Consider the following 16,614-nt stretch of genomic DNA (forward strand, 5'->3'; position numbering starts at 1 on the left):
TGATGTCTTATGGCAAGAAATTCAAAATTTCAAGCATAAATTATCTGATGTTCTTGACAGGTTTGTAGATCACTTTGAAGATTTATGGGGAAGGTTGGACAACTCCCTGGGAGCAGAGCATCCACCAGTTCTTCTAAAGAAGGGCATGTTCATCTAGTCTCTCCATGCAGACCTGAGGGAGAAGGTGGAACAAAGAGGTCAGGGACTTTTGAAGAAGCTGTGGGGATTGCCAGGGAGAAAGAATGGAAGTTGTCGAGGATGACTCAGAAGCAAAGAGAGGTCCAAGCTGAAGGAAGACCAGTCATGCCCAGGGAGAGAAGAGCAGAAGAAGGGAGAATTGCTCCAGTGGTTCGAGTAGCTATAGACCAACTCATGCAGGGAATCACCCATTTGACTCAGTAGATGGAGAACCTGAATTTGAATCTAATGCAAGGGGACAGGAATGCTCCTAGGGTAGGAGACAGGGATGGTCCAAGAGGCACGGGAAGAGGACCTAATATGAATGTACAGTGCTTCAACTGCACGGAGAGAGGCCATATTTCTCCTCATTGCCCTTACCCCAAGAGGATGGGTGGTGACATCTACCCTTTGCCAACCAAGAGAGAAGATAGACAAGATGCTAGGAGGGAAGAGGATATGCCAAACCGAGAAGCACCACAGGCTCAACAACAGCCAGGGAATGGTCCTAGACAGGGAGAGATGAACCTTATTGGGATGGATGAAGAGGTGGATATCTTAGCCAATAAGAGAACTAGAGGGACAGAGGTTGAGGATGAGCCAGGACCTTCCAGAAAGAAGAAGGGGAAGTAGGTGGAAGATCATCCCAAGGAGGGTAAGAAAAAGAACAAATCCAAGAGACATATTGGCATGGAGGACTTCCGCTTATGTGCTCACGAGGAGGCTTATGATGTGATGAGAGAGATTCAGTAGAAAGGACCTACTTTGACTTGGCCCCAGGTCTTACAGTTATGTCCCAGACTTAGGAGAATGTGGAGTAAATTGGTCAGCACCAGAAGCTCTAGAAAACAGAAGAAGGAAGGAAGCGAGATTAATGTAGTGAAAGTGAAAGGGGATAAAGACTATTTGCCAATCATGGATGCTTGGGTGAATGATCACAGAGTCCCAAAAGTGTATATAGATGGTGGCGCAAAGGTATGTGTGATGATACAACAGACAATGGAAGCCTTGAGATTGAAGGCAGGTGCACCCTCTGAATTCAGAGTTAGAATGGCTAACATTTCAAGGGTCAGATGCCTAGGGATTGTGAAGAAGCTACAGGTGAATGTAGTGGGACAAGAGGCTGAATTGGATGTACATGTGATGCCAGCCAAGTCAGAAGCTTACCCACTCATCCTTGGGAGGTCATGGCTGATTGCTATGAGGGTAGGACAAGATTGGGTGAGAGGGCATTTGATTTTGGTGTTGGTGAAACCAATCCCGTCAAGTGGGAATAGACTCCGTTGGACACCCACACGCGTAATAGCACAACTTAATATCACGATTTGAAATGGACAACTTAATAACATCTGGAATTTGAAATGAAGTGAAATGAAATAGATGGACACCAGCACTGGGGCCGGAACGGGCCGACCCCCCCCTTCAATATATGATATATTTATTGGGAGTATTTAACAAATACAATGCTCCATGGGTTCAAAGAACCAGATGATGTCCATGTACAAATGAATACAGTATCAAACAAAAGGCTCGAAGTCGACGTTCGAAGTAGAGTGACCACTTGAGTGGTCCAGTCTCTACGGTCCTGTGCCTTCAGTGGACTCCGCGGAGAGCGCCCCACTCGTGTTCCAAGAACGCACAAACATGGCTCTCCCGATCTCAGCACCTTTTTACCGTGGCTCTGAGCTTGGACTACCCGGCACCGAACGGGTGTTGCCGTAGAGAGAATTCCTTATCAGATTTATCACAAAGTTCTTTACTTAAATCTGAAATTCACTTAGTTGTAGCTTGAAGATGGAAGACCAATACCCGGATGTGTCTGTCTGTGTGCAGCTACTAGTGGAGGACACCAAGACACAGCAGCCTGTCGAAGAGGAGGAGGAGCTGCTGCCTGTGTTGGAGATGTAGCCACTTGAAGAAGGAAGATGCCGCCTACGGAAAGGAGGCACAACCACGTGCTGTGCAGGACACAGCCGCCTTCTTGTGGAGGAGGAGGCATAGCCTGTCTTGCTGCAGCCGCCTAGTGATGCAGCCGCCTGGTGAAGAACACAAAAGCCTGTATGGGAGGAGAGGCATGCGCAGTCGCCAGCTGTGGACAGGCGCAGCCGCCTATGGCTGCAAATGGATGAGTGGTGAAGTCGCTTGAAAGAGATGGAGCAGGAGCCACCTGTATGCAGGGCACAGCTGCCACCAGTATGCAGAGCACAGCAGCCTTGTTGGTGATGGAGCGCACAGCCGCTTTGCTGAGTAGGCAGCCGCCTGCTGGAGGGTGGCACACAGCCGCCGGCAAGAGTGGGCAGCAAGTTGGTAAACAGGCGCAGACACCTGCTGAGAGCACAGCCGCCTGAGAGGATGGGGAAACAGCCGCCTGATGGTTAAGATGCGCCTGGCTGCAGCCTGCTGCGCCGCATGTAGTGCAGAGAGAACAGCCGCCAGCTGAAGGACTAGCGCAGCCAGCAGAGGGGTTGCAGAAGCACAGCCTGATGAGAGGAGGAGGCGCCAGTATGCAGAACACAGCCATGTACATAGGCCACAACCGCCTGCTGTGAGAGGAGGAGCACCCGCTTGCAAGGGAGGCACGCTGTCGGTGAACCAGCGCACAGCCTGAAGCGGCGTCGCTTTCTTCCCTTCCCTCGATAGAGGTGGTGGCTCTTTTTTTGTAAGGTTGGAGTGGAGTTTAAACAATTAGAGTTGGCTGGCTCCCCACGTTTGCATGTGGGCAGCCAGCTCCAAGGTGGTGTGGGTAGGTGACCATGCACCCACCCCCACACACACACAAGTTAAGTGTGGCTACCCACCTTGGCCCCTAAGTGGGTGCCCACTTTTAAGTGAATGTGAACATATAACCTTATAAAATGAAAGGTTAGAGAATAAAGTATTAAACCAACATGTGCGATATACTTACCACCTGTTCACATGCAACAAAACTCGTCAGAAGACAGAGCAAGCTTCACGACTCACTAGCAGGCGTCCCTGCTCAATAAGTAACACGTCAAGCAGGCAAACACAAAAATACAAGTCATGCGAAAACAGTTTCAAACATGCAAAACATGAGTGCATGTGCAAACAGTATCATGGACATATCTCCCGTTCATGGAACAAGTACAAAATATCTGTCGGGCACAAAAATGGCACGACGTAAAACATAAATCCTGGTCTTCCTATGGAGTGACAGTCCCATAGGTAAGACACAGTTCCAGGCACGAGCCTCCCTATGGAGTGACAATCCCATAGGCAAGACACGGCACGAATACTGGCCCTTCCATGGCGTGACAATCCCATGGATAGAACACAGTCCAGGTCATACACGGGTGGCACCAGTCTGGCTCCCGTCCATACGACACCATCCTGCTAACACACAGGTGGCACCAGTCTGGCTCCCGTCATGTCAAGCAAAAAAAATACTGGCCTCTTCACATGAGACACCAGCCTGGCCTCAAGTGAACGAGACACAAAAACTGGAGATGGACCAAATGATCGGCCAATTGGTGACATCCCCCCAGGCTTCTAAAGAGTTGTCCTTAACTGAAAAGCCTCAAGATATGCCTGCAACAACTGTGGGTAGTCAACAAAATAATCCTCATTTACCCACTTTGCATCAATAGGCAAATAATTTTTAAACTTCACAAGGTATCTCCTAGAAAGCTTTCCTGCATGTAGCTTTCTCTCCTTGTGAAAAACAATCTGTTCTGACTGGAGGATCTCCTCAAGCTCATCAATCTTTGGCGGATCTTCTATGACAGGCTCGTCAGGATCTGGCCCCACATATTTCCGAAATAGACTCACATGAAATGCATTGTGAATCTTCCAGTGACTATTGTAACCAGGTTTTTACAAAGCTTTCTCCAAATCTTGGCTCTACACCCCTGTCTCTCGACTGTCCCTATCCCATGCATGCAAAATCTTCTCCTAGGTTTTTACAAAGCTTTCTCCAAATCTTGGCTCTTCACCCCTGTCTCTCAACTGTCCCTATCCCATGCAAAATCTTCTCCTTTTCTAAAAAAAGTATGATCATCAGCTCAGCTCCTAGCCTCTCATTTTCTTAACTAAAACTAGCAACATCTACTTCTATTTTTAGGTGCCCATGCAAAAGCCTCTTATTTCTATGGTTCTAATCGTGCCCAATGGGCTTATTCTCATTTCTGAGGTTTGCGCAAGCACATGTCTTGGGCACTAGGGTCTGGACACTAAAAAATCCATCAATGGCCTTGGCCATTGTGGAAAACAGTGACTTGGCAACTTTATCAGCCTGCCACTTAGTGTAGTCCTTACCATGCCCCACATTGAGGTTTTATGTTTTTTCTTACCGCTTGAGTTGCTTTGGGAATCTTTCTTATTGTCCTTTTTATCCTTGTTGCTCTGTGCTCCCTTACCCGACTCATGATGATTGTTGCTACTACTGAGGTTTGGGACATGTCTGAGCTTGCCTCCATTCAGCATCATCTCTTGATTCTGAGCCAGAGTCACTGCCCGATCACAAGATAGAGGCTCAAAATTCCATACAGTAAACCTAATGTTAGTATCAAACCTCTTGAGGAACTGCTTCATCTTTTCTTCCTCGGATTTTCCCGAGTGATGTGCCATGGTGATGACTTTGTTGGAGTAAGTCAGCACGAGCGACCCATTTTGAAAGAGTCAGTAAAACTGGTCCTCAAAATGATCATGTACGAGGTCTAGTTTTCAGGTCAAACACAAACGTGTCCCATACATAATTCGATGCCCGTGTGGCCGGATCTACATGAAGACTCGACCAATGCTACCACCACGTGATGGCCTCCCCAGGGAGATGTGCCGCCAAGTGGACTTTGTCTTGTGGATCTATAATCTTAGCCACCGTAAAATATGCAACAAATGGACGAATAAACTAAGTACCTACACAATAATCACACTTACAATCATACTGGAGGAGCTAGGATCAATTGCGATTCGGGGAAGTGCTACTCTATCAGACTCGCCTATAAAGTTGCCACTGCCTACTCATGTTAGAGTTGCATAGCTTCTCGATCTAGCTTGTGCTAATGCTCCAGAACCGCGGTTCTACATGACACCAATCTTCTTCAACCCTGCATTTGGCTTCCACGGCCTTCTATTCCTTAGCAAGTTTCCGACATCTTTCTTGCTCTATCAAGAGAAGCATATGTTCACATTCCATGGGACCCTGCTCTTTCGGCTACCTACTCTTTAGGCTTTTCTGTCTCTTTTGCTTGTTGAAGTTGTAGCTTTAACAAATTGTTTTTCTCCATCAGCTCTTGGATGCTTTGTTGCTTTGCGGAAGCATTATTCCTTCTTTGGTGGACCATCCACGGAATGCTCACTTGAGGTAGTCAAGCTAGGTCACAACCAAAAGCTCTGATAGCAATGTAACATGCACCCGATATGATCGTGTAACACAGCAAGGCCTTCTTTACACCATTATGTTGGAGTAAGCATAAGCAATCCACTTTAATCTTTATACAACAAGATAGAGGTGTAGAGATAGACGATGAAGAGGCGACACGAGATTGGGTCCCAACTACCCACTTAAGATCCCCCTCCCGCAAGCGAGAGGATTTGCTTTTATTATTTTGGAGACTTCTTTACAATGTAGACTTTACCAAGAAGTTGACAACGAGGTCTCAGTACCTGTCACAACCGTTCCTTTCAAATTTCTAGAAGAGGCATTGGGACAGCTTTCGGCCGAGGAAGATCACTCTCTTCCTCTGGTTGACGGCACACATGAGTCTGACAGTGGGTACTTGGTTGGCAGTCGGAGGTTGGTCAGCAGCTTGCTCGAGGTGCTTCATCATCATTAATAAACAGACATGTGACCCTTCTCCGGCTTTCCCAGTTTCAACTCCTTGCCTTCAACAATCTTCCATAGCTTGCGGGCAACAAACTTAGTTCGGATCTTCACTCTCCAAATGGATAGTTGGATCCAACTTGCTCTGCTCTGACTACCTGATAGGTAGACAAAATGCCATGCCTCAACCCTAAATCAATACTTGTGCCAAAAACTCAACCAAAAGAAAAGAACGTTTGTATTTGCAACCACAGTGAAAAGAACGTGCGGGAGAACTAGCTGCAAATGAACACTTATGCACAGAAACCCAGATACCTTGACCAACCCGTGAACCAATATGCACGTGACATGCCTGCCATGCACTCAAACAATGCCCACCACCCATGAGCCTTTTGCGTTTTGGGCTTGCTACAAACCTAAAACCACAAAGAGCTAGGAAAATCACCCATTCTGTTGCAAAAATTCAGGCCGTAGCCTCCTAATCACTCCCGGTGCACACCTTATCCATCTCTCAAAATAAATCCCTTATGCTGCACCTGAACACCTGCGATGGAACCTTAGAAGAAAGCAACCTTAGGAGAAATAATCTTCAAAACTGCAGCTCCTCGTCATCTCCTCCACGTGGCAGAAAAACGCAGCAACACGTCCATCTGCACACAGCCAGCACCTTCTTTAACCCATCACTCTTCTCCATCACACAGCACTGCAAACAGTGCTCTGCACTTGGCCGGCTCACGGTGACGAACAGCAGCAGCACACTGCACACAGTGGTCACCTCCACATGTTGCTCCATGCAAGCAGGAAAAACAGAACGGCAGCCTTCTTGCGTTTACGCACCACGGGCCAAAAAAAAAAAACACAGCTCTATCCTCGGCCCCATTCTTCTTTGCAGCTCTGATACCATGTAGTAAAACCACATCCCCGAGGCAAGAGAGAGAATCAACAAGATTGCATCAACACATCTACTTGCACAAGAGAGAGAAATGAAATGAAATGTTATATTAACGTCTTCAAAAGGCCAAAGTGACCTATGAGACCAAAGTTACAACCATATGACATCTGATACACTATCCGGAAAAGAAAAGAAAGGACTGAAGGTAAGTATCTAGCCCTACAATACATCAGTAGGGAGCATCCGGAAGCAGCAACTAGGGAGAGTGGGAAGCTAATGCTACTAGTACATGGATACATGAATACATGAATATGGGGGAGTACAAAAGTGACAGTGAGTTCGTTGATCACATAGTCCATGACTCTAGCTAGTGGTCCAAATCCCTCTCTGAATATGCTGTGCAGCGACAGCTGTAGTGCTCCTCCGTCTCCAGCTCTATCCAACAGATCTGACATATCCTGTCCCCTGGAGGTATGCCTCTAAATCTGCCTGTCTCTATCTCTAACTGATGTGAAGAGGTGCGGATCTGCCCAATAATCCATTAGACAAATGGGTATCCATGTAGCTCGGTCTAAGTATAAAGCCATCCTCAATGGTGCGGAGAAGATGGTCTCTATAGAAAGCCATCTTCGTCCCTAACTCCTGTGAGGGCTCTAGCCATGTCCTCCTAGTGTCCAACTGAATGAGGTCCTGTCTGATGACTCTACTAATCTCAGAATGTGTCAAGGTGAGAGAGGGTGCCTCTAGAGAGTACCGGAAGGGTGGAAGTCTGTCTAAGCTGAACCCGTGGAGCTCAAACCAGGATGCTATCTGCGCATACCAACATCAAGTGTCTCCCTCCATGGCTAGCTGATGAGAGGACTCTAAAGCAAGTCGTGCATACCACTGTCGGGGAAGCTCCCAGGTGCTCTGAATGAAGGACACTGATCTGGCAAGAGCCTAGACTACGATCGGTGGTGCTCCCATCTCGGCTCGGATAAAGCAAGTCGTGCATACCGCTGTCGGGGAAGCTCCCAGGTGCTCTGAATGAAGGACACTGATCTGGCAAGAGCCTCGACTACGATCGGTGGTGCTCCCATCACGGCTCGGATAATCTCATGGGGTACCGAGGCCTTAGCCCGAATCATCCTGGAGATCATGGCACAAGTGGTCTCTCCATCGATCTCCATCCATCGTATGTGCGTCCTGATCGACTGTGACGATCTAGGCTAGGCCCCCAGATCTGTACTCCATATAGCATAGCCGATGTGACCAGCGTGTCAAAAAGCCACAGCTTAGTGCGTGGCTCCTGAAACTGTACCTGTGAGCACATCCTCTCTAGACCTCCTAGTGCTGCATACCCTCTAGTCAATCTGGCCTCTGCTGCCCCCCTCATGGAAAATGTGGGCCCAGTGAACACCACTCCAAGATATGTGTATGAGTCAATATACTCCACTATCTCCTGCCCATATGTGAAAATAGGCGCTGATCTCCAGACCCACTGAGCTGTAGTGTTAAACACCATAACCTTGGTCTTACCAAGGTTAACTGAGAGCCCACTGTCCTGTGCATAAGCATGTAAAGTATCCAAGTGCCTCTGCATACCCTCTGGTGAGTCTGCTATAAGCACAATATCATCAGCATATAAGAGCAGAGGTATCCAAGTGCCAGCCAACTGAGCTCCTCTGTCCCCTCGTGTCCCAATATAATCATAGATCTCATCAATGTATAGTCCAAATAGAGTCGGAGAGAGCGGGCAGCCCTGTTTCACCCCTATATTGGAGTGTACTAGCTGGGAGAGACCCTCTGAAGTCCGCACCTGCCCAACTACTGTCTCATAAAGTGCCATAATACCCCAAATGAGCTCACATGGAACCCCCAAGTCTTGCAGCCTGCGCATCAGTCTAGCTCTGGGCACATTGTCAAAGGCCTTGCGGAAATCCACAAAGCCACAGTAGATCCTCCTCCCATGTGCTCTGCCCTCCTCAATGATAGCCCTGAGGGTAAAGATATGATCCAAAGTAGAGAATCTCCTCCTGAAACCGGCCTGTCCCTGAGCTCGGACCCCTTGTCTCTCTGCCCATCTGCTCAACTCATGTTCAAGAGTAGAGGCATATAGCTTGGCCAGCAAGTGACCAATCATAATGGTGCAATAGTTAGTCGGCAGGCTCGGATCTCCAGACTTGAGTACCGGCACAATCGTGGAAGTACTCTAAGTCCCATGAAACCCCTCACACATGGCTCTATTAAACATGAGAGCTAACAAGTCTGCAATCATATCTCTAGCATGTATGAAATGCTCGGCTACAATGCCCTCATGATCCTGTGCCCTCCCTGTATGCAATCTGTTGATGGTCCTCCTCACCATCTCTGCTGTGAAGAAGGTAGAAGTGGGTGGACAAGGCTCTGGAGGGTTCGGTAGTGGTGGCTGCTCTGGTACTGTGTAGAGGGAGGCTGCATACTCGCCCCATGTATCTGGAGAGGTAATGGCCAGAGGCGGGGGGTGCACTCTAAGCAATCTCCAGGCCTCCCCAGAATCCTGACTGAAAAACAACTGATAGATGCCTCTCTCCAGCCAAGCTAAGAATGCTCTCTTCTTCCGCCGAATGAGGCATCGGAAGATGATGCGTGACTGTCTATATGTAGTAACACCTGTGGCCACCTCTCTCTGTAGCCGGGCTCTGAGCTCCCTAGAGTCATCATCATACCAACTATTCTGGGGCATGCTCCCAGGACGTGGTCGTACTGTGGGCTGCGTGTGTGGGAAGCCCGTCACTGCAGCTATATGTAAAGCCTCTGTCAGGATCTGTGTGAGCTCTGCTAATGGCCTTTGTGGATCCTCTGCACTCAACAAGCTGTAGATCTTTGCGGTGTATACTCCATCAATCTCTCTACAGAAGGTATATCTCGGGTGATAGGAGGACTGCCCAACCTGGCGAGTACTGTAGTGGAAATCCACCGTAAAGGAGAGAAGTGCATGATCCATCGTAACTCCGATGGGTCTAGGGCCAATCGCAAAATCCTGGATACTCGGGATGAAGGTTGGCGAGGCTAAAACATAATCCACTATGCTGGCCCCATGTCTGTGTGGAAAGCAAGTAAAGCCACTGGCAAGTGGATACCTCTCTAGGCCATTTAAAATGACCAGCCCATGTGCGGTCCCCATCTCCAAGAGGTATCTCCCATACTCAGTACACTCCACCTCATCCTGTGATCTCCGGGTCAAACACATCTCCTCCACATCTATCTCTCTCAACATCTCCTCCGAAGTGTCAAAGAGAGATTGAGCACAAGAGAAATTGTTTCAAATTGATTGCATACCAGAAGTATTACATGAGGGTCCTTTATATAGGCACATGGCCCAGCCCTCAAAGTGCATTCACACTGACCACACTTACATAAGAGACTGTTCATGTGCCCATATGTGCATCCACTTCCTGTCCCTTCTAGGAGGTACATAAGTGGAGATGACCTACATCCAATAGCAACGGCCTCGTCGGGGATGACGGTGCGGCTTCCATGGAGTCCTCCTGAAGGGGTGAAGACCAAAGGAAGCCGACAGCTGCCGAAAGAAAACAGCCCAAGTGCAAAAACCTTCTGTGAAGATGCGCTGAAGGGGAGGAAGCGAAGTGGGGGCGCAAGGAGAAGGAAAGGCAAAGGGGCTGCTCACAGGAAGGAAAAAAGGAGGCAACACAGAGGCAAGAGAAGGCGGAGAGGAAGGGTGGCAAGAGGGACTCGAAGGAAGCGGCGGGATGAAATGGAGGCAAGGGCACATAGGAGCAGGGGCAGAAGGGCAGAAAACAGGGGCGCACTGGTGGCAGGAAGGAAGGCTGAAGGTGGGGGCGCACAGGAAGGAGGGGAAAGAATGTAGCATGCAGGGGGGCAGCATGCAGGAGAAGGGGAGGGAGGGAGAGGGTGAAGGCGGGTAGAAGTGAACAAGATGAGAGAGGCACCAGCAGTGCGAAGGAGGATAGGGGGAGAGGAGACACAGGTTTCACAAATGGGGGGGTGCTCCAGCTCGTGCCTTTCTTTGACACTATCTTAATTTCTCCTAGCACACACCTATACCAGCGCAGGCCATATGCAGCCTCTCCACGTGGGAATAGCTCACACACAGCATGGCTCTACCCATACCACCCCCGATCTTGAATTGTTCGGACTAAGGATGCCATCAAAAGTTGATTCTTGAAGTCTCATTATAAATCTTCATCCCCAATATGCTCCCCACATCCATGGTAGGTCTTATAACCCTCTTTCCTGATGGCCATGTCTTCATGGATGGCAATTGCAAGTTGATTCTTAAAACCAAAACCTCCACTAGAGAGATTATGCCTCTCTTTCCTCTCTTCCCCTCAACAAGCTAGGCTCATATATGGAGCATCAATTACACAAGGTCTCCCTCTTGCTAGCCTTGCAAGTCCTCGAACTAACCCCCAAAAGGGCCACACTAGGTTTCTCCTGCACTTAAGGACTACCACAGAGGCCATGGAAAAGACAAAACCCTCCAGCACCTCCTTTGCTTAAGCCCTCCTCGTGCTTATCAATCATGAGCAAGCGTTCTCCATCTTTATGTTTCTATGCTGCATGCAGGGTACAAAAATGCACGAATAGACACTACCTTGGATGCCACGTATCCTCATGAGACAGGTCAAAGTGAATATATAGAAACAGAGACCACCAGAATGTAAAGACTTCGAGACAGAATTTGGGAATACCTAAAAGGAATGTCTCTGAGGAGGAAGACCAGCAGTTAGAGGAGGAAACATCTGAAGGAGAGAAGGATGACAGCAAAGAGGAAAATGTTTAGTTTTTAATACGGACTTCCATACAAATATTTGATCATTTCAATGGGATTCACACGTAATTTTCTGAGAAGAATAATGTTAAATAAAAGGCCAAGCACAGGGTGAGCTGAAGATTTGCACCTTGATTGAAATCATCTAGTATCTTTACTTCTAGCCTTTCCTCTTTGCTTCCCTGCCCCATAGTTGTAGAATCTGCAGCATCTTGCTGCTGGAAAAGATCTTTGTCTGATTCTCCATGTTGTTTGGTCATGATTGATCTTTGTGGTAAAGAACAATCACATGATGCTGATACCATCAAATCCACAGTCTGAAAACTCAAGTCCCTCGAAGGGGAATATAAAAGTGCAGCTTGCTTGCTCAAGGCATCTTTGATTTGCAGTAACTCAAAATCTGCTTGAGACCCTCTTGGTTTCTTGGTAGCTTTGGTTGGAGAGTTTCCACTCCGCTCAAGCTTGCTAGGCAAGACGATATAACCAGTACTTTTCTTGCTTGAAATTTGGGAATGATTACCCTCCAGTGCCTTCTCAATTGTGCATAGATTTTTTTGAAAGTTTGCAAGGTTACTTCTCAGTGAAAGTGCATGGGCATTGCCATCATGGACCAAGCAAGATGGGCATGTTTGTGCAGCATCAAGACGGCTCACTAGTTGTTGGGCCAACAATTTCAACAATGCCACCCGTTTTTTCTCAGTAAGAGCTTCCATTTTATATTTGTATGGGAACTTTTCTAGGTGATAAGTTATAAATTGAGTGTGCTTTACCCGCCTTTCTTTTACATCACTATCAGTCTGATCAGCAACATTACTGGCTGCTGTCGGAGTTGCTCTTTGCGCTGCTGAATTCAAAAAAACTGTATCCAACAACTGCATTTTTAGAGGATATTTTTTTGTTCTTGCAGGCATCTTATGCCTTCTTTCATAAGCTTTTGAACTCTGATTGATTATGCTAAATGATGGTGCTTTTCGCTTGTTATTTAGCAAGCATGTGTTCTGCCCCAATGCATTATGACAAGAAACCTGTGTGATGTCTTCTGTATCATAAGGATCATAACATAATGTGTACTCCTGAGGTAAATTTCTAGAGAGAGTTCTTCTCAATGGTGGACACGATTGTTTTAGATCAGCAGCAAGCAACTGTCTCTGACGCTGTGCGTTTGATGTTCTTGTATTTCCTAATGAGAGCATCATTAGTTCCTTTTTGTCCTCTTTGAGACATTGTGTTGGAGGAAGGCTCTTTCCTCTTATGCCACATTTTGACCATTCCTGAGAAAAGGGTGTCGAAACCCAAATGCCATCACTACAAACTGCAGTAACTCACAGAACACAAAGCAAGCACAGATACTTCTGATTCCAAGAGTGCGTTTACACCCCTTAGTATAAAAAGTTGAAAAACAGATACACTGCATAGGAATGTTTTTATGTAGGACAGTCTAAAAATGATCTTAAAGAGTGATTGTGGGGCTTGCCTTGAAATCGATGGGCATTCTTATTGCCTTCGTTTCCTCAAATGCTTGTTGAGATACAAGATTTTTATCAGAATAGACTTTGCATTGATTATTGTTCAATGATTTGTGCTTGCATCGTGAACTTGTTTCTGAAGGCCACCAAGCTCCTTCTGAAGACATGTCTGCATTCACTTTTGATACTTCCAATACATTTTCACTCGCTTCAGTGGAATCCTGGAGACTCTCCAAGATACTTTTTCTCCCTAGGCATAAGGATGAGAAGCCATCTGCATCAATTGGTTTTGGCAAAGGAAAATCCACTGCCACTGTTAAGTCTGAAATGTTTGACCAAGGTCCATTGACCTCACTGGCTGGAGCTGAAGTGCTAGAGTCCCATTGAGGCCTTTGAAGGGTCTCTGACCTTCCCTTTCCACTTAATGCTTCACTGTTGAGGGAAATAAAAGATGCCATAAGTATTCATGAGTTCAGGATGTTAGTACGAATATACATAAAAAAGAGCTTAAGAGAGTTTGAATTCTTCATGAAGCATGCCACTGAAGAAAATAAAACAATATGATGTAACTGAAGAAAATAAAACGATATGATGTAACAGTAGATCGAGAACCCATGAGTTGAGGACATCTGCAGATCCACTAGCGAGAATATGGCACACCTCTTGCCTGTCAGATTGCCTGATGTTCAGTTCACAAGTGCCAGTTGACAAGCGCCGACAGTCCAGTTGACAAGTGCAAGCCGTCCAGCTGACCAGTGCAAGCGGTCCAGCCGTCATGACAAGTGACAAGTGGCACTCCAAGCTGGTGATTCATTGATGGAAGTACCTACCTACAACCAACCTCTCCGTCGACTACATGCGCTCCATGGCATTTACCAGGTCCATCTCCTACCTTGGAGAGCTGCCAGTTGCACACCATCAACAAGCATGTGGCGCGTTCCTGACATTGGCAAGCAGTGGCAAGTTGCACCGGCGCGTCCCTAATATTGGCAAACAATAGTGGTAAGTGGCACAAGGAATCACGCTCCACATTCAAGGTGCACCTACCCAAACGGTGCACCTACTTGCGCGGTGGTTGGACCACTTGTATAAATAAGCAACCTTGGGACTGCTAGGGGGATCGATGAATAAATTAGCAAATGAATGCAATTGTTCTTATTTCCTCATTGTTGTGTACCGCGTGTCTCTTCCCTTCAAGTGTGTTCTACTAAAGTAGTCATCTTGCCAATTGCTTGTGGTCATTGTCTCTTGGTGCACGTCAAGCAGAATGTCTTGGGACTGCTAGGGGGATCGATGAATAAATTAGCAAATGAATGCAATTGTTCTTATTTCCTCATTGTTCTGTACCGCGTGTCTCTTCCCTTCAAGTGTGTTCTACTAAAGTGTCATCTTGCCAATTGCTTGTGGTCATTGTCTCTTGGCGCACGTCAAGTAGAATGTTTTGTCGGAGTGTGTGAGTGCAGAGTCGAGCGGGGCACTATAGCCGCACGTCTCCCTAGCCAAGCAGCAACTCTTGGAGGCATATTGCCACAGTGTGAACCCGTGACACGGTCAATGTCACAAACCTAGTGTGCCGGGCATCAAGGTCTGCTACAGGTACGCTAAAAATTTGATGATCTTGTTGGGGAACTCTCAACAAACAAGAGTTCCCCAAGTTCCCTCTAAGTTCTAGAGTCTAGTGTGCATGCCCGGGTTGGGCCATTATGTCCACTAAAGAGCCTCTTGTCCATTTATTGTTACAGTTGTAGAAAACCCACTTTCAATTTTGTGCCTCCTCGTACTACGTAGCCCTCCTCCACCCTTACCCTTACATTCACTCATCGCCAATACAAATATGGCCGGAACTGAACCCCTAAGGCCACCATGATGGGATGTGTAAATGTAAAGCTGGCAACCTTCAAACGAACCGCCATACACGATGTCGATGGCCATGTGCGGACCTTACTGGCCATGTGCAAGAGCAGAGGGCTGGACAAGGACGATGCCTATGTGATACTCTTTCCTTCCACCTTGGAGGAGTCAACTGACAAATGGTTCTACCAATTTCCAATGACCATTTTGGCAACTGAGAGTCCTTTGTGTGACACCTTCTCCCGAACCTTCCGTCCAAGCAATTATGAGGAACGGGCGTTGAAGGAACTCCGCCACTTGAAGCTGCTTCCCACGGAGATATAGGGTAGTCTTGCCGCCATCTGACAAGCTGTTGGTCACACTCCATATGAGTCTCCAAGAAGGAGATATTACAAAGGGTGGTCATGAGGATAAAGAGTGCCATTACCTCAAGGGGTTCTGCCAATTACACCAACCACCACCACCATTTCCACCAACCACCACAGCAGCCAATCACTTGGTAAGCCCTTACACTCCTATGTACCACCCGCCAATTCCAACACCCACATACACCCTCCCTCACCAACAAGTCTTCCACCTCTCATCCCCATTGCCACCCTACCCTGCACACAGCCAGTCCCTTGTTACTAGTGTGGTGAGCATGGTCATTACCAAAGCAGATGGCCCCTGCCTGAAAGATCACCACCTTGCCGCTACTGCCCAGGTTCCAAAGACCACTATGCCCATGACGGCTCCACACAAAAGGCCAGCACCTATACTTCTCCATTTGCGGACTTCACTTTTCCAACACCGCACCTTGTCTCTCGGTGGCAGAAGGAGCACACCCCTTGTCACCGTGGAACTAGCTGTGGAACTAGGCTAGGGGTAGGGTTTGCAGGTACATCACTCAGCTATGGTGGCTAAAAGATCTTCATGCCTTAGGGGGGTGTGTGTGTGTGTGTGTAGAAGGATAGACTAAGAAGAGAGAGAACAAAGCTCTTAGAGAGAGAGTGAAGTACAAGACTGAATGATGTGACAGTCGCTTGATTGATTCAAGTACAAGTACCTTTAAAGGTTACAAAGGTTCCTCTCCTAACATCATTGCTTATGTCATAGGATACACAAATATCTAGATATTATTTCTCTCTCTCTAAGAGGTGGTTCACACAAACACACTACCACACTCATACGAGTGGATTCACACACAGATAAGACCTTCATTCCCAACAAACCCCCTCCACAAGGGATTACCTCATATACTGTGTCAAGGATAAATCAAGGCTCAAGGTTTCTCATGCCAGTTTTCTTGGTCAAGGATAATCACATGGTTCTAGTTTCACAGGCCAGTTATGGGATTCCATGGATAAGGACAAACAAGGATCAAGTCACACACACACACAACTGAAAAACAACACATAACTCAACAAAAAACAACACATATATTGGACTTCAAAAAGCCCCTTCATCATAACAATAGTTTGCTTCCTTTGTGGAGAGCTCTGTCTTCTCAATGATACTGACATCTGCCTTTTGTGAAAGCACTTCTTTTCATTGTAGTTTTTTTTCCCACAATGTTTGCACGGCTTCTTTAAACAATCGTCCTTCTCTACAGGATTGTTCCTACCACAAAGGGAACACTTTATACCCTTGAAGTTCTTTCTAGTGGTTGCATTGTGAGTCCATAAAACTTTGGAGT

The 16,614-nt window shown here is 47.1% G+C and overlaps 1 protein-coding gene and 1 pseudogene across 3 annotated transcripts in view; both read right to left on the reverse strand.

Annotated features, from left to right (window-relative positions):
* Window positions 1–16,614, reverse strand: part of LOC147639013 (uncharacterized) — a 112,281-nt gene that overhangs the window by 49,472 nt on the left and 46,195 nt on the right. For all 3 annotated transcript variants that reach the window (XM_086786595.1, XM_086786591.1, XM_086786588.1), the window contains exons 3-4: window positions 13,097–13,520; window positions 11,753–12,893 (exon numbers count right to left, since the gene is read on the reverse strand). In XM_086786595.1, coding sequence (XP_086642721.1) covers window positions 11,753–12,893; window positions 13,097–13,520 — 1,565 coding nt within the window. The remainder of the gene's footprint in view (window positions 1–11,752; window positions 12,894–13,096; window positions 13,521–16,614) is intronic.
* Window positions 8,000–9,993, reverse strand: LOC147639014 (uncharacterized; annotated as a pseudogene).

This window comes from Cibotium barometz, chromosome 4 (assembly GCF_041138505.1).
Source record: "Cibotium barometz isolate CiBa-2024 chromosome 4, ASM4113850v1, whole genome shotgun sequence".
Lineage (NCBI taxonomy): Eukaryota > Viridiplantae > Streptophyta > Polypodiopsida > Cyatheales > Cibotiaceae > Cibotium > Cibotium barometz.